Source organism: Ursus americanus, chromosome 15, assembly GCF_024610735.1.
Source record: "Ursus americanus isolate L20-20 chromosome 15, mUrsAme1.1.p, whole genome shotgun sequence".
NCBI lineage: Eukaryota > Metazoa > Chordata > Mammalia > Carnivora > Ursidae > Ursus > Ursus americanus.
In genome coordinates this window covers 64,439,163-64,457,463 of record NC_142141.1, presented here as the reverse complement: position 1 = coordinate 64,457,463, position 18,301 = coordinate 64,439,163, and the positions used below count along the sequence as shown (strand labels likewise).

Genomic DNA, 18,301 nt, shown 5'->3' with positions numbered 1-18,301 from the left:
TGTGAGATATCTTACCTTCTCCTCTCACAGGCTGCCTTGTTTCTCGTTGGTCCTTTGAACCCTGCAGAGAGAGGAGTAACAGGGGGTATGGGTGTAGCATTTGTTGCACTGCCAAAGGGGGCAAACGAACCCGGCTCTGCCCCGACGAGCTCCGGGACACGGGCAATCACCTCGCTGCCTGAGTTCAGAGCACTCGCTTCCATGTGGGGCTGCTGACAGGAGTGCGCTGGGGGGATGTGGCTTCTCCGTCTGCACACACGTCACAATGGAGACAAGTGGTGCTTTGCTGAATGAGTGCGAGGGTCTCACAGAGGCTGAGGGGGCCCATTTGGACCCCCAGCATTAGAAAGGGGCAACAAGGACACAGCAGAGGCCACCCCTTCCCTGGCACCTTCCCCACACAACTCTGCTTGCTGGTGGTAAGTTCTGGCTACCCAGGAACCCCGAGTGTCTTCACACCACCTCCTGAAAGTAGGAGGCTTATTCCTTGTCAGGCCAGCCAACAGGTGACTCGTCATCCCATTCACGTGGGCTAGCAGGTAGGAGGGGGGGAGCACAGTGCTTGCCAAAGGGCCAGGGACAGTGCTCATTCTACCTTTCAGGGCTGCGTGCAGCAGGGACCAGGCACTGTGGCTGTACCCAATTTTCCCTTAAAAGTTTTGAAAAACCTCCAAGTACAAGTGTTTCTGGGAAACTTCTAAATCTGGAGTGTGCTGCGGTCTTCCTCCCCGAGCCAGCCCTTGAGAATTACAGTCAAGATACAAACTGATGCGTGAATAAGATAGAACTTTATAGGAAACAAAAGGGAAGCCCTTGTTGATGAGGAATGACCATCCCCTGGAGAAGACGAGGCGAATGGGAACAGACTGCAGGAAGCCAAGGTTTGAGGAGCACACTGTCAAGACGGAGAGGCCCCCAGGGGATCCATCATAGAGGCAGTCATGGGTGCTGAGCTGGAGGTGGGGCTCTGATGGGTAACTGGGGGTGCCACAGGCTGAGCAGCCAGGTGGATGACTGCTGCCATCAAACTTCCCAACCCACGGGTGACAGCAGGGCATCCACCAAAGATGGCCATGGAGCGGCCAGCAATCCTGGTAGAGGAGGGGATGGGGCTCAGGAAGCAAAGGTGGTCAAGGTATTACTGAAAATATAGGGAAGCACACAACTGGTTTAGAATGAAAGCAAAAACAACACAGAGCTTGGCAGTGGAAGAGTGGAGGGCTATGGGATAGGGGTGTGTGGGGAGGGTGGTGACAACCACGTCTGTGCGTGCATCAGCATCCTTCACCTGAGGACAAAGTGCTGGAGCAGGAAGCAGGAGAGATCAGTCCTCCTCAGAAAGAGCCACTATGCTGATGAGAGCCACCAGGGTCAACTGTTCCAGACTCTGGAACTGGACCAGACACCGTGACAATGTGTAGCACCAGGGAAGGGACACTACCTGTCCCTCCTGAGTGAGCGGTGTGTGCAAGCCAGTGACCACCCACTCTCAGTCCTGCTGTGGCTGCTGGAGAACAGCCCTTGTTCCTGGAGCAGCTAATGCCTGGGCAGGCACCAGGAACTCTGTACTCCAGAACTTGGGCATTGTGCCTTTTGTTGGTCTGGTCATGCCCTGAGGGGCCGGCACAGGTGCTCTCTTGTCCTGGCCACCCTGGCAGCATTAGATGCCCTCGGGGGCATCTATTGGAACATTTCCCCCCCCATTTGCAGCCAGACATTTAAGGAAATCACTGGCTGACCACACAGATAACCAGAGAAACTTCACAATAAGAAATACATACTTTGCAAAAGTAGTTTGGAAGAGTCACAATCTGATAGTTCAAAAATGTACAATCCCTGAGCAGATAGCTACACTTACCACATTATAATACTCAGAATATCCGGTTCTCAACAAAAATTATAAAACATACAAAGAAATAGGAAAATATGGCCCATTCAAAGGACTGACAGAATTTCCCGGAAAAAGCCCAGACATTTAAGTTAGTAGTCAAGAACATTAAATCAGCTGTCTTAAATATGCTCAATGAGCAAAGGCAAAGAACTAAAGGAAATCGGGAAAATACTGAGTGAACAAAAAAGAGTATCAATAGAGAGATAGGAATTACAAAAAGGAACCAAACAGAAATTCTGCCACTGAAAAGTGTGAAATTTAAAATTCACTAGTGAAGTTCATCACATTTGAACAGAAGAAGAAAGGATCAGTGAACTTGAAGACAACTGAAATTATCCAGTCTGGGGACCAGGGAGAAAATGGAATGAAGGAACATGAACAGCACCTGGTGGACCTGAAGCCCAGAAGGAGAAGAGAGGGGGCAGAGAGACAAACTATCTGAAGAAATACTGGCTGATGCTTCCCAACTGTGAGGGAAGGTATGGATCTACGCATCCAACATGCTCAACTAACTCCAAGCAAGATCAGCTCAGAAGGGTTCACACCAGGAGGCACAGCTCTGCCAGATTTTCAGAACCCAAAGAGATGATTCTGAAAGCAGCAAGAGAGAAGTGGTTAATCTTGTACAAGGAGCCTCAGGATGATCAACGGCTGATTTCTCATCAGAAATCACGGAAGCCAGAGGGCACATTTAAAGTCCTGTAAAGAAAATAAAATCTGCCAACCAAGAATTCTAAATACAACAAAACTGGTTTTGGAGGATAAAGGAGAAATTAAGACATTCTTAGATAAACAAAAGCTGAGAGAATTCATGACCAACAGACCTTCTCTGTAAGAAATATTAAAGGGGGCTTTTGGGGCTAAAATGGAGGCTTTACACAGTAGAAGAAATAAAGAACTGATAAAGATAACCACACAGGTTAATATATAAGCTAGGACTGTTGTACTTTGGGTGTGTATGTCCTCTTCTTCTCTATGTGATTTAAAAGACATATTCATAAGACAATAATTATAAATCTTTCCTAATAGGCACACAATGTATAAAGATGTAATCTGTGACCTTAACAATATAAAAGAAGAGGGATGGAGATGTATAGGACTGGAGTATTTGTATGGTACTGAAATCAAGTTGGTATTATTCAACCTAGACTCTTATAAATTAAGATGTTAATTGTAATCCCCAAGGTAACCAGTAAGAAGATAACTAAAAAATATAAGAAGGAAAGAAGGGAATAAAAATGGCACAGTATGCAAATTCAACTAAATACAAAAAAGGCAGTAGTGAAAGCATTGTGGAATAAAAAATATATGAGGTATACAGAAAACAGATCAGTGGGGAAAAGAGGGTCCATTTGATGTTTAGTGACTACAGCTGGAACAACAGAAACCCACATGGAAGGGACGAAGCTGGATCCCTACCTCACACCAACATGCCAGTGAACCATACAGAACGCAACTCTCAAAATTCAATGTTGAAACCTTGTAGTGGAAAGTATAGATGACTCTCTTTTAGATGCTTGGGTTAAAGATTAATCAAGACAAAAAGCGTTATCATAGAATATGTGTAAGTGTGAGCAGATTAAAAGCTATGGTGCTGGCTCATCAAACGTCAGGTTAAACTAAGCATGGAGTCAAGTTGCTCTGTAATTCACCCAACTAACAAGGGGTTTGTGTCAAGAATACATAAAGAATTCAAATAAATCTGTAAGAAAAGCAGAGAGAGCCCAACAGGAAAATGGGCCAAGGACAAGAGCAAGCACTTCGCATAGGAGGAAACTTACAAAGCTAATGCGCGTTCAGCAGCATCAGTCATGGGAGAAAGGTTGGGAGGGACAGGAAGCTGCCAGCCCGCACCACTGGGTTTGTGGCCCCAGGTGTTGGGGAGGATATGGACCCACGGGGTTTCATATACGCTTCTGTGGGAGTGCAGACTGAGTACCCCCTTTAGAAAAGAGTCTGGCCTTATGTTGAAGAGTGGCTGCTGATTACAGAGACCCATGCAGGGGCATATCCATCGTGCATGCCCACAGCAGAGGGGACGAGTGAATGTGGGGCAGGAAGACAGAGTCACAGAAGGAAGGCAAATGGACTCAGCAGCACGAGACAGGGAGCAATCATCTTGACCATTAAGTACTAAGTGAAAAGGTGATTCCCCCAAATTCCAAACATCACATACACACTGTGTCTTTCTGTGAAATAAAGAGTATCCAGTGAATTGCATGTATGTATTTTTTAGGAATAGGTATGATCAGAAACATGGGAAGTAAAAGGAAAACACAAGAAAAAAGAGAGTGGCCGGGGCCGCATACGCAGATGCAGACCGCATCAGGACACTGCCTTTTCTTGGGTGGTTGGTGCTTCATCTGACACCAGAAATAAAGAAAATACGGAATAAACTTAGAAAGCAGGTCACACATAGATCGGTAATGAGTCTGTGCCCCAGACAAGGGTCATGGTTAATGTGCACCAAGGTCTAAAACAAGGTGTGGGGGCGGGGAGGCAGGGCTAGCATTTACTGACCACAGTCCGAGCTGGACGCCGGGCAGCAGTGCTCACAACCCCTCACCAAGTCGTCCGACATCACGCTCTGGGAAGTGAGCCATACGCCCTAACCTCCTTGTAGAGACCCAGAGACTCAGGGGGATTTAAGAAACTTACTCTGGGGTGTGGAACCAGTAATGTCTCCATACCCAAATGGACCCAAAGTTCAAGCGTACCTTATGGGGCCCATTCCTTTCTAACCACTCTGCTGAGAGCTACAGGCATTGGGGTCGCCCACAGAGAGGTGGGCCTGGCGTGAAGCAGGGCGCACAGGGTATCAGGATCAGATGTGGGTTCTGGACCAAGCCTGCAGCGGGGAGAAGGCCCCAGGCTGGTCTGGGGGTGTGGACTCAGTGACCATGTATGGCCATCTGAGGGCCGGGGTCTGCATCCTTGGTTGGGGGGGGGGCTTTCCAAGCTCAAAGCCAAGGGTTCACGAGCTTTGTCCTGAGCCTCAGGCCCCACTGGCTGGGAGTGGTGCGCAGTCCTGTGAGTCACTCTGGAAGGGAGCACACGAGAACCTGTGTTCCCAGCTGCTCTGAACTGCCAGGGTTTGTACTCACCTGCTGGTACAGCCAGCACCGTGCAGCGCCTGCCTGACCTGTGGCCTGGCCACGCAGGCTGCCCACACCTACCCTTCATCTGCAGGCTTCCTCACTCCAGCCCACGTGTGGCTCACATGCTCTGTTGACCATAAGTTACACACAGCCCATCTTCATTCCCCATCTGCTTCCTACAGAATTATTCCCCAGCATAGACTATGAACAATTCCAAACACACAGAAAGTTGAAAGGCTTACACAGAGAACACCCCGGAACACTACCACTGGGCGTCTACTGCAGCGAGCATCTTGCCCTATGTCCTCTATCGCACGGCGACACCGGCATGCTAGCGGAGCGCGCCCTCGAGGCTTGGCTTGGGGACACCCGTGTGGGGACTCCAACTGCCTCTACCCCACATGCACGGGCCTGTCAGGAGCGTGATCTGCCCCGTGCATTTCCTCCCACTCCGCACGCACGTTTACCGCCCTTGGAGCAGCATCCCGGTGCCCAGGAAGCACGGAGCACGAGGGCAACAAGCATCAGAATTCAACGCCGACCCCAGCTTTGGGGGGGGCGCAGGCCCTGCAGCGGGCTCTCACCTCTGGGTCTGAGCTCGCTCATCAGCAACCCCGGGCTCACCTTCAGCGACAGGACGCTCTCTGGGCCGGCGGTAGTGGTGGAGATCAGGCTTGAGGACCTGGACAGAGACTGGAGCGCCTTCCGCTTGGGTCTGCTAGGGTCGGATGGGACGGAGAAACACGTTACCAAGGAGGCCCCCACTTTGTGGGTGAGCACACAGGGGCCCTGCAGGACGTCTCCCTGCCGGGGTCCCCTCCTGTCTGCAGTCTTGGGAACAGGCAGTGCCGGGGAGGCTGCCTGTGTGCCCAGGGGAGTCCTGCAGAAGAGGCAGGTGGGAGGCTCCCCTGGGAAGGACCCTGCGCTTCCACCAGCAGCAGAAAATTAAACAACGGATTTCCGCTGCGTGAAACGCCTTTAAAACCAGACAGAAGTAGCTTCATCGGTGGGGTAGCTCCTCCTTATTCACAGACTCATTCTGTCTGCTGATTTCTACACAGTCCGCGAACCGAACATCACCGACGCATAAACAGACTGGTGAGTCCGGCTGACCGTCAGGACGAGAGGCTGCGTGAAGTTCAACCAAGTTTCCCACTAACACGTGGCCGTGATTAGCGCCCCACCGAGGCCCTGGGCGGGAGTGCTCTCCGCTGGCCTGACCTCTAGGCCCCAGACCCCCTGCTACTGCAGGTGAGGCCCAAGGAGCAGGGGTAGGGGGTGTCTAAAGTGCAGATTGGTCACCTGGATCCCAACTGTTAGGCTACCACAGAAACATTTTCTGCAACAAAAAAGGACTAATAGTGCTTTAGTTGCCTCATGACCCAGGGCTGCTGGGTTGCAACGACGGAAGCCAGCTCGGTGCGGGGTGACGCCGTGTGCCCTTACCAGTCAGGAGGTCTCAGGGGCCCCCAGGGGAACCTGGACCAGTTCACACAAGCACCACGTGTGAGTCTCTCTTCCGAGCAAGAGAACGGCCTCCCTCACATCCCCTCCAGTATCCTGTCCTCGTCCCTGCCCGCAGCCTCTGCATGGCCATCTGAGTCCACCGTCAGCACAATAACTTTCGTGGTCACAGCAAAGACCCCCCAAGAGCCTGGGCCAGGGCCGTGGCAGCCAGAGGGTACGGAGAGCAGAGGGCAGTGCAGGGGAGGGGTGGGGTCCTTTCCTGGGGGGCCAGAGCAGCCTCTCCCAGGGAGAAGTGTATGTGCCCATTTAGTGGGTGAGAGTCAAGTAAATGTCTGTGCTTTTTAATTTTATTTTAAATTGCATTAAATGGCACTGGATGAAGGATACAATATCTACAAACCCCCTAGGAAAATGTTTTGCAGAACTGTCCTCTTAGGGACAAAGGGAGCCCGTGCTCACTGCGTGCTCATGTGAGTAGTGCAGAAGAGACCCAGACCTTGCTGACGCTTGTGCCGTGAGCCTCCCGTTACTCAGTAGTGCAGGAGAAGGAGGCCTGTCCTGGCTGTGCTGGTTTGTCATGGGGACAGAAGTCAGAACGATCCCCTGCAGCTGATCTTACGCTTTAGAACATGTGCGGGAAGCTGGGCCACGAGCTGCCTGGGGAGCTTTCTGCCCCCACAGCACGGAGGGTGGAAAGACCGTGTGCTTCTGGGGCCCCGTGTGCGTGGCTGTGGGCAGAGCGGGCACGGTGTGGGCACCGACTTTGCAGCCCCATGACGACGAAGGGGCAAAAGGACAAGCCCTGACTCGGCCCAACACTGTTGTTCACAAGACAAGGGCCTTCGCCCTCTGATCGCAGCGCACGCTCGCGGGAGAATAAAGGAGCACCACTCATCTTGCAGCTAGCTCCCATCGCTGGGGAAGGACGCAGAGAAGCATCATTCTAACTTTCCAAGCAAAGCCAGCATGGGGAGCCGCTGGAGAGGCCATCCACGGCCATGCTGTCAGGGGCACAGCTCTATCTTCCGACCCATCACCCCAGCGTGGTGAGATAGTCCATCAAAGACTTTCCCTTGGGAGTGGCGGGTAGGACGAGTACATGGCTATTTTCCAGACAGAGGAGACAATCCAGGACGCCCACACACTTACCCAAGTGCAGAAGACGAAGTCGGCCTGCTGTCTGTATCCTGCAAGGGTGTAAACGATAGTTCATAGCATGAGAAACGAAGGAGTGGTCGGCGTGGAGCTTATTCTTAAAATCCAAGTCCATGATTAGCTCATTTTGGCCCGGGAAGGGGTCTGTGCAGGAGAGCGCCTCCCTCCCCACTGTGCCCCCACCTCCCTCTGTGCCCTCCTGCTTTGCAGCTGGCGCCCCGACCCCGGGCAGCCCGAGTGTGCCTGCAGTGGTGATGGGGCCCATACGGAGGGTGCATGTTAAGTGAGGTCACCAGGCAGCCCTGACCTCGGCGACGGGTCTGTGTGCGGGGCGGCGGGAACGGAGGTGCACAGAGGAGGGGCCGCACGAGGACGAGCAGGACTGAGGAGACAGGCCTCAGAAGAATCCAACCTTGACAACACCCGGATCTCAGGCCTCCAGCCTCCAGATTGGGAGACCCTGGATTTGTCGCTTTAGCCACGGTCTGTGCCCGTGACGACGGACACGACTCTGTTGATCAACACTGACCGGCTCATGGCACATCCTTCGTGCCGCCGCCATTCTTGTGGGTGGCGGGGCCTCTTCCTGTGGCTGTAACTCGCTTTCCCTCATCTTGAAAGATGCTGAGCGTTGTTCCACGTAAGTTTGTTCAAATCTAACCCTAAATTCTGATGAAGTCCAATGCACCGTTTTTTCTTTTCCTTCTTTTTAAATTTTAAAATAATTTTAAATATTATTACATACATTTTTTACTCTAAGAATAATGTGAATATACTTAACACTTAGGAAAACAGAGAAAAGAAAACTAAAACTTATCCAGAGTTCCATCATCCTAATGCATTTCTCAGCATTTCCCATCAATCTTTATTTCCCCATTTATAGGATTTTTGTTTTATACAGTTGCAAATTTGCCATAAATGTAATTTTATACTGCTTTCCCCCATTATTGTATCATAAGCATTTAAAAGATGTTATTATAGGGGCTCCTGGGTGGCTCAGTCAGTTAAGCATCTGCCTTCAGCTCAGGTCATGACCTCGGAATCCTAGGATCGGGTTTCCTGCTCAGCGGGGAGTCTGCTTTTCCTCCCACCTTCCCCTGCTTGAGCTCTCTCTCAAGTAAGTAAATAAAATCTTTTTTTAAAAAGTTATTATATAATTTTCATAGCCGGAATCTTCATTTGGCAAGGTCTGGGTCTCTTCTGCACCACTCACATGAGCACGCAGTGAGCACGGGCTCCCTTTGTCCCTAAGAGGACAGTTCTGCGAAACGTTTTCCTAGGGGGTTTGTGGATAGCGTATCCTTCATCTTTCAAAGTTGGATATTCAGCCTATTTTGCTTAATAATTCACTTGATTTTGGATTTTTTGATTGTTTCAGACTTTTCATTATTGTAAACAATGTTAGAGTACACATCTCAGCTTTGCCCACATTTATGACTGACTCCTTCAGGTAATAATATCAAACAATTGAGTGCTTCCTAAGTTGTCTTCACTTAATCTTTACAAAACCCTGATAGGGAGATAATTTTATTGTCCCCCTTTAGATGAGGAAGCCAGCACCGACAAATGAGGTTCCCTGCCCAAGGTTACAGGCAGAGCTGGATGAATCCAGGAAGCCTGCAGTCTGTTTTCATTCTCAGGAGCCCAATTCCTGGGTCAAAAGTTCATTAATAGATTTACCCATAGGAAGACTTTTAAAAAATAAACCTTATGTACATGCACATTGTGGCAAGCGTACATCAAATTTTCTGAGAGTAGATCTTCTCACACATACACACATAAAAGGCAACTGTGTGAGATGATGATGTGTTAATCTGACATTTTACAATAATTACATACATCATATTTTTCTTTAGTAGGTAGTGCTTTTGGTATCATATCAAAGAAACTTTTGCCTAACACAAAATCACAATTTATAATTTCTTCTGGAAGTGTTGAAGTGTTACCTCTTCAATTCAGGTGTATGATCAGTTTTGAGTTATTTATATAGTTGAAGTATGGTATTAAGTTATTTTTATTTCAAGATGGATATCCGATTGTTCCAATACAATCTGTTGAAAGTTTCACTTCTCCCTAATGGATTGCCTTGACACCTTTGTTTAAAATCAATTGACCATAAATGTAAAGGCTTATTTCTAGACTTTTTATTCTATTCCATTGACTTATTTGTCTGTCCATGCTAGTACTACACTGTCCTGACTCCTGTAGCTTTTTAGTAAGTTTTGAAGTCAGGTTGTATAATTCTTCCAATTTTGTTCTCTTTTCTAAATTGTTCTGGCTACTCCAGGTCCTCTGAATTTCCATACACATTTTATGATCAGCTTGCTGATTTCCTTAAAAAAATAGAGGCTCCTGGGAATTCAATAGGGATTGTACTAAGTCTACATATTAGTTTGGGGGAATAATGCTATCTTAACAATATTGACTGTTCCAATCCATGAACATTGTATATCTTTCCATTTATTTTAAATGTCTTCAATTTCTCTCAGCAATGATTTCTAACTTTCAGTGTATAGATTTTACTCCAGTTTTGTTAGATTTATTATTTTTAATGCTATTATTAATGGAACACTTAATATTATCTTCAGTTTAATTTTTGTCAAATATAGAAACATGATTGAACTTGCTAAGTTATTTCTTTAATAACACAAAGTCAAAAGAGATTTTTTGAGAGAGAGACAGAGAAAGAGAGACAGAGCGGAGGGACAAAGCGAGAGGGAGAGAGAATCTTAATCAGGCCGCGTGCCCAGGGGAGGAGCCTGACACAGGACTCAATGTGACAACCCTGACCTAAGCCAAAACTGAGGGTCAGATGCTTAACCGACTGAACCACCTAGGCACCCCAAAAGAGAATTGTTTTTTTAGTAACTGTTTCCATTCCAGATAATGGCAAATTACTTAAAACATTTCTAGGTCAACCAAGGCAACTGAGAAAGTTTGACTTTGACCACAGCTGAAGCGATTTGCTGTGGAGATGGCTGGAGACACACAGAGGCTCCTGAAGCCAGCTGGGGACTGTAATTGATTTCAGATGTGCTCTGCATAACGCTGAAGAGAAATGTCCCAGAGCTTACTAGAGAGCTCTTTAGCTGCTTCTTGCAAAGCTATTTTATTACTAGTTTTTTGCTTTGTTTTGGTTTTGTTTTTGTTTTAAAACCCTGTTGTCTGCGATTAACAGTTTCACTTTCTATTCTTTACTCCTTTTTCTTGTTTTATTTCACTGGCTGGAACCTTAGTACAATGTTAAATAAAAGTAGTGGGTGTGGACATCCTTGCCTGGTTCCCAGTCATAAGAGGGACAGTATTCAGTCTTTCACCAGGAATTATGTTGTATTTCATAGGTGCTCATTGTCAGAATGAAGATCTTTTCAATTCATTCCTAATTTGTCGAGAGTATTATTTTTTATTATTTTATTATTATTTCTTACTGGCAACTCCTTTTTCTGAATTAACTTCATTATATTATTATTGTCCTGTTAATATTTTGTATAAGGTCAATTGGTCTTCACATGGCCATGGTATTTAATCCTGTGTGTTGCTAGATTTGGTTTGCTAATACTTAGTCAATGGTTTCTGTCTGTATTTTCTTGAAGGCTCTTGCTTCATGGTATTCTTTTGTGATGACATTGTCTGGCTTTGGTATCAGGTTGAAACTGGCCTCACAGAACGGGTTTCCCCTCCTCTGTTTTCTGGGAGAGCTTGTGTAAGCTGTTATTATTATTTTTTAGTTCAGCAGAATTCAACAGTGTAGCCACCAGGGCTGGAGATTTTCTATCTTTTATTTGTTGAGGTTTGCTAATTTGCATAAATTCACTGGAAGATAACTATCTTTCTTAAGTGAGAATGCATTTTTCAACATTGGAAGATTTAGAATTAAATGTACAAATGTTTAAGAGACCCAAACCCATGCTATTACTACTGTTGCATTAAAAGCCATATGTGCCTATTTGGTATTTACCATTTTGAAAGCAGAAGAGAATGTGTCCTCCTGGGCATGAGGTGGGGAGGGTTTGAGCCACTGAGGTCTCAAATTTCTGCCCACACTTATGAGGGGATCCCAGCCTTTTCTAATCTTAGCCATCACAGTGGGAATGATGATCTGTCTCAGATAACCCATTGAGGGATTAAACGTGATGATGGATGACAAGTGTCCAGCAGAGTGGCAATGGATGGTCACGGCTGACCTGGATTACTGAGACAGGATGGAAATGAGGTGGCCCTGAGACTGCTCTATCACACATTCAAGAGGTGAGCTCAAGAGCCATATGCCAAAGGGGACTTGAGTACTCTCACCTGGACACAACTAGGTGGGACACATGGTCAATACCTGTCTGGTCATCATGTCTTTGCTTCTTGAGCACTGTCTTTCCTGTCACTCAGAAGCTGTGTGGCACCCACCACCCAAGAAGGGATGGCAGGGCTGGGGTACCGATGGAATGGAATGGGGCACTGCCCTGGTCTCCATGTGTGTCAGGAGGCTGGATGGGAGCAAGTGGTGGGGAGGGTGGTGCCACATTTTGTTGCCCATGGTTAAAGCTGTGACTTGGCCAGTCACACCCAGTCCCCACTGAAGACCAGCCTCCAGTGTCTCCAACATGGAACTGTGAGTCCAGGCTGCATAATGAACACAGTGGGCTGGGTATGGCCCTCCTCCCTATTGACCTGGTAGATGAGCAGGGGAGCCCTTCTGCTGTGACAGTGAGTGGATTGCTGAGACCCCGGGGGACAGGACAGAGTCCTGCCAGGGGCTTGCTGGGGTGCTGGCTGCAGATGTCCACACACGTCACCCAAGAGCACATGTGATGCTTCCATTCCGGTAGCACCCGTTTTTCTATCGTGTTTCTCTGCTCACACACATGCTCCACAGTTTAGAATATTTGTGTCATCCACCTTATTTCCCTTGTATTTCCCTCCCACCATTGTCCCTGTTTGAGATGCATGCCTGGGAACACTATAAATGCTTTCAACCAGCTGAACAAGTAATTCCAAATACTGCCCTCCCCTTGGTTCTTGGGGACCCAACACTGGCTCTCACCCCTGTATTTGAGGCTCATGTGTGGCCGCCCCTCACCTACCTTTAGCCATCCGTTCTCTGGGCATATGGTAGCGGATGACTGACACGGGTGCAGATCTGGCAGCAGGAGCTCCTTGGACGTCACTCTGGCAGGTTGAGGCAGGAGGAAGGGGAGACACAGGTCAGCAAAAAGGGGATGCAGACAGCGGCTGAAAGCCACAGGCCACAGCATCACACGGGCTCCCTACTGCGGTTTTCCCTTCTTCTGCAGCCCCTCAGGTCTGCTGCACACTGGGAAGCCCCAGTGAGGGCAAGGGAGTAGCACCTGAGGGGAGGGGCTGCGGGAGCAGCAGGGACCTCAACCACCACAGTGGGATGACGTGGAATTACCCAAGAGGGGCCGCTGAGGGGCCTCAGAGACATGAGGAAGAGTGATGCAAAGAGATCCAGCCCACCCCTGACTTGCAGGCTGGAGGTGACAGAGTGAGAAGACACACATTCTGTCAGTATCCCAAATGAGTCTTCAGGTGCATTCTTCTCCAGCACCTCCCGAAATGAACGCAACCCCGGCCACACACTGACTGCTGTCCCGCAAGAGGCAGAAGCCCCGGTGTCACTGACTGGAGACCGTGAGATGGGGAAGGTGTGTGGAGCCCCTGCGTGGGCTCATATGCTGGGTGGCTAGAGGCTGGGCACCCGGCGAGCTCGGCAGGGTGGAGCTCCTGCACGGTTCCTAAACCTCTAGCTCCCCTCTCTATGCCGCCCTATCTGGTCACTGCGACTCCCACAGGCAGGCAGTTGAAAAGGAGTTGTGCCAACGAACGGCCCGCTGGCTACCCCCAGACGGTGCTGTGTTGGCAAGCCTGACTCCGAGTTTCCTCTAAAATAAGTCTGTGATCAATGTCCTCTGACTCCATAAGCACCAACACCTTCTTACACAGCGGGTGAGCGTCCAGAGGGCCAGACAAGCGCTGGTCTCCAGACGCCGAGTCTGGTCTGCCAAGCGGGTGTGACCTGAAGGCTGCGGGCTCGTCCGAGCCCCATTGGCCCTGCGGGGCACACACTCCTAGTTACCCTAGGAACGCTTCCCGCCACAGAAAACGGCTGCCCGCATGTTATTTTCTGCCACATGCAGAGGATCTGTCAGCCGACCCGTGCTCCCTGACACATCAGTGCTCCCTTTCCACAAGTCAAGTCGCCCAGCTTTCCCGTCAGAGAGGCGAGACTGGGTTGTGAATGCGAAGGCCCCACCATGAGAAGCCGCATACACCTTCAAAATGGAACCGTGAATTCGTGCTTCTTTCTCTTAACAGAACAAACTTCGCAATACATGGAGTTTTAAAAGCAGGTTCCTGAAGGCGTACCACAGGATTCTGACTTTATAAAACAAACTCCTGTGCATGACGCACACGGAAATACCACATGTGGGAAACTTGAAGGGTGCCAGTCAAAATGCCAGCGGTGGACACCGTCAGGCGGAGGGAAGGGAAGACTTTCATCTGTACACTGGGAATATTTAGAAGTTCCAAATTTTCTATAATGAATACTCACTGATGTGGCAATCTGAAAAAAAACATTTAAGATGGAAATGTATGATCCTGATGCATTAATTTTCAATTATTCTCACCAGAAGGGGACAAAATAGGAAATGTGAAGAGACACAAGGAGAAAATCACCATCTACAAGACAAGGAGAGAGGCCGACAAGGCCCTACAACCCTGCCGACACCTTGATTTCGGGCTCCAGCCTCCGGCACAGTGAGGCCACACACTTCTGCTGGTTAAGCCCCCTATTCCGTGGCCCTTTGTGCTGGCAGCCCTGGCAAACTAAGACGCCTACCATAATGTGAGCATATTTCTTGTCTCTCGATGACTTTTCACGGCTACACAGTTTCAATGTGGAGACAAAAATGTGTACTTAGCCTGGATCGTGACCTTCACAATGGGCCACTTTGTGCCCCTGTGATTTTGCAGGGAAACAGTTGTGCGTGCTTGTGTGCACGCGTGCGGCTCTCCAGGGCTTTTGGGAGTAACGTGAAACCAGAGATTATGAGACGTCATAAGGAGGAGGCTCGAACTCAACGCCCCACGTGTTCTCCGATTGACAAAGACAATCAGTGAGCACGGACTTTCGCGTATCAGTTCAGACGTCAGCGGTACAGAGGGAGCGCAGAACTGCGGTTCCCGCAAGTAAGGTAAGTCAAAAAGATGGTGAATACGTTAATGTGAAGTGAAGCAATTTCACACGTTATTTTAAAACATCCCATCAGAGACGAATTACTTTCCAAAATAATTTGAGTAACGAAGAGCAGGCAGCGCACTTTCAGATCAAACTACTGTAGCAAGCGCACAACCCACCTCTGTGTGGATGAGCTCTGGCCGTCCTCCGCTTGCTGCATAAATGAAAACGAAGAAAAAGGAGAATTGTTGATCCCACGTTATTCTTTCAGAAAATCCAGTCCATTATCAGTCAGTGTCAAGTGAGCGGGTCTCAGAGACCTCCCCGGAAGGGGTCTCACGGAGGGAGAGCACACCTCCTCCCACCCGCCCCGCGAGCACAGGTGTCCTCGTCCCTCTTTGGGAAGAGCCCCGGGAGTGGGATTGCCGTGTCCGATGATAAGAATGTCTTCAAGTTTTTAAGAACCTGCCAAACTGCTTTCCAAAGGGGCATCACGTTTTAACCCCCTTGTTATTTTCAAGTGCTGACACGTGGGCTTTGGTTTCTCTGCGTCCCACCAGCACTCGGCACTGTTAGTGTTTTTGACAGAGCCGGGCTAAATGGTGTGAAGTGCTATCTTACTGTGGTTTTAATTTGTATTTCCCGAATGGTGAACGATGTTGAACACCTTTTCAGGTGTTTTTTTTTTCCACCCACATATCCTGTTTGGTGACGTTTATTAAAATCTCTTCCCCATTTTAAAAATGTGGCAGTTTCTCCTTATTAAGTTTTGAGAGTTCTTTATATATTCTGGATATAAGTACATGGTTTCCAAGTACTTATTCCAGCCTGTGACTTATATTTTCTATTTTTGTAATGGTGACTTTCGAAGAACAAATGCTTTATTTCTTATGGAGTCCAATTTTTCATTTTTTTTTTTCTTAATAGCGTTTTGGTATCTTATTAAAGAAAACTTTGCCTAACTCAAGGTCACAAAAACCTTATTCTGTTTTCTTCCTACAGTGTTATAGTCTAGCCCTTAAATCCAGGTCTATGATTGATTTTGAGTTATTTTTTTGTGTATAGTGTGAATTAGGTATTAAGTTCTTTTTTTTGCATGTGGTTATCCGGTTGTTCCAGCACCATTTATCAAAAACAGTCTCATTTCTACCCTCCTTGAATTGCCCTGCCCCTCTAACATCCGTGGCTCAGGTTTTATTTCCGGAGTTTCTACTCTGTCCCACTGATCTGTATGTCTATTTTCATGCCAGCCCCACTATCCTGATTACTGTAGTTTGACCATAAATTTTTAAGGCAGATTGTGTAAGTCTTCAATTTGCTGCTTCTTTTTCTAAATTATTTGGGTCACTCTAGGTCCTCTGAATTTCTATATATATTTTAGGATTGGCTTGCTATTTCCTTAAAAAAAAAAAAAAAGAAAAGAAAAGAAAAGAAAAAAAGCTTGCCGGAAATTCAGTAGGGATCATGGTGAGTCTGTAGATCAATTTAGGGGAAATCTGCTATCATGACAATATTTTGTGCTCCAGTCCACGAGTATTCTGAATCTTTCCATTTATTTAGATTGTGTTCAGTCTCTCTCAATAGTTTGTAGCTTTAAGTATACAGATTTGGCACTTGTTTTATTATCTTATTTTTATTATTTTCAATGCTATTGCAAACGGAATAGTCTTCGTAGTAGCATTTTCAGATTCTTCATTGCTAGTTTACAGAAATATAATTGAGGTTTTTATATTGATTTTGTTTCCTACCACCTTATTGAGCTATCTTATTACTACCAGATTTGTTCACAGATTTGTTACAAGCATGTTTCCTGCAAATAAATACAGTTTTATTTTCAAATCTATGTCTTTAATTTATATTTCTTGCTGTATTGCACTAGCTGGAACTTCAGTAAAATGTCAAATAGAAGTCTGAAGTGGACGTTCCTGCTTTTGTCCCAATCTTAAGGGGAAAGTATTCAGAATGAATTGAGTGTGAATTAGCTCTAAGTTTCATTGGTGCTCTTTATCAGGTGAAGGGTGTCCCCATGCCCCAGGTTGTGGAATTGTTTTTATCCTCTCAAATATTTTCTCTGATTGACCAATGTGCTCATATGTTTAATGTTCTTTGTTTTATTAATATGCTTATTGCATTAATTTATTTTCAAATGTTAAACCAACCTTGCATTCCTGGAATAAACCTCACTTAGTCATGGTGTATAATCCTGTTTCTCTGTAACTACATTTGGTTTACTAATGTTTCGTTAATGATATTTGCCTCTATAAGCATGAATGACATCAGCTCATGCTGTCCCTCGTTGGGATGACACTGTCTGGCGTTGGTGTTGTGCACTGACTTCACAGAGTGAGTTGGGAAGTGCTACTTCCTTCTCTGTTCCTGAAAGGATGTGCATGAGTGCTGTTATTTTCTTCTTAAAATATCAAGTAGAATTTATCAATGAAACCATCAGGACCTGGGATCTTTGTGAGAAATTTAAATTAGTGGTTGTCTTTGTTTCCTATTTCTTTTTGAATCCATTTTGGTAATTCATGTCAACTAAGTAGATGATCACTCCCTTTCTTAAGAAAGCATGTTTCAACCTTGGGACGTTTTAAATATAGAAAAATTTAAGACACCCAAGCCTATAATGTTACCGTTTTTACATTAAAAAGTCATTATGCATATTTGGTATTCTATGTTCTTGAATACTGACAAGAACTTGCCCTGCTAGGGGTGGGACAGAAAAAGGTCTCAGCTCTCAGAGTCTTCAACTTATCTATGTGCATTTAGGAGGTGAGCTTGGCCTTATTCTATCCTGTTGACACCAAATAGAAATAATAAAGCTGTGTCTGGGAGAATCCTTAGCAGGATTTAACGTAATGATCAATGACAAGTGTCTGTCACAGTGGCAGCCACATCGTCAGGGCTGGTAGCAGGTGTCAAATGGGACTGTCGCAGGCAAATTGGGACATAGGGTCACCGTGGTTTTAATGGCAGTAAAGAAAAGTCTGTGGCCATCTGCTCATGGCTTGGAATGAGGGTCACTTTTTAGTGGCTGAGTCTGGAGTGGGGACAGGTTGGAGGCGTGATCGTTTCCACTAAATGTGTCTCCAAACTTCCAGTAGATGCTCAAGCAAGGAAAACGATGTTGCCGACAATATCGCTGTCACTACAGGTGGTGCTGCCGACAATATCGCTGTCACTACAGGTGGTGCCGCCGACAATATCACTGTCACTACAGGTGGTGCCGCCGACAATATCACTGTCACTACAGGTGGTGCCGCCGACAATATCGCTGTCACTACAGGTGGTGCTGCCGACAATATCGCTGTCACTACAGGTGGTGCTGCCGACAATATCGCTGTCACTACAGGTGGGTGTGGACCCCTTCCTACGTCTAAATTATTACAAGGAGCTCGCCCTCTGATGCCTTGCAGGGACTTTGGTGAGATGAAACTCCTCCCACAGAGAACGTAAATTCACCTGTGACCTTAAAAAGTCAGCATAGTCACAAACCCC

At 47.2% G+C, this 18,301-nt stretch overlaps 1 protein-coding gene across 1 annotated transcript in view; it reads right to left on the bottom strand.

The window, feature by feature from the left end:
- The window catches only part of LOC123799108 (palmitoyltransferase ZDHHC11-like), a 44,398-nt gene that overhangs the window by 4,383 nt on the left and 21,714 nt on the right, over window positions 1-18,301 (bottom strand). The window contains exons 9-13 of the mRNA XM_045808021.2: window positions 14,983-15,017; window positions 12,687-12,771; window positions 7,606-7,643; window positions 5,614-5,704; window positions 16-61 (exon numbers count right to left, since the gene is read on the bottom strand). Coding sequence (XP_045663977.2) covers window positions 16-61; window positions 5,614-5,704; window positions 7,606-7,643; window positions 12,687-12,771; window positions 14,983-15,017 — 295 coding nt within the window. The remainder of the gene's footprint in view (window positions 1-15; window positions 62-5,613; window positions 5,705-7,605; window positions 7,644-12,686; window positions 12,772-14,982; window positions 15,018-18,301) is intronic.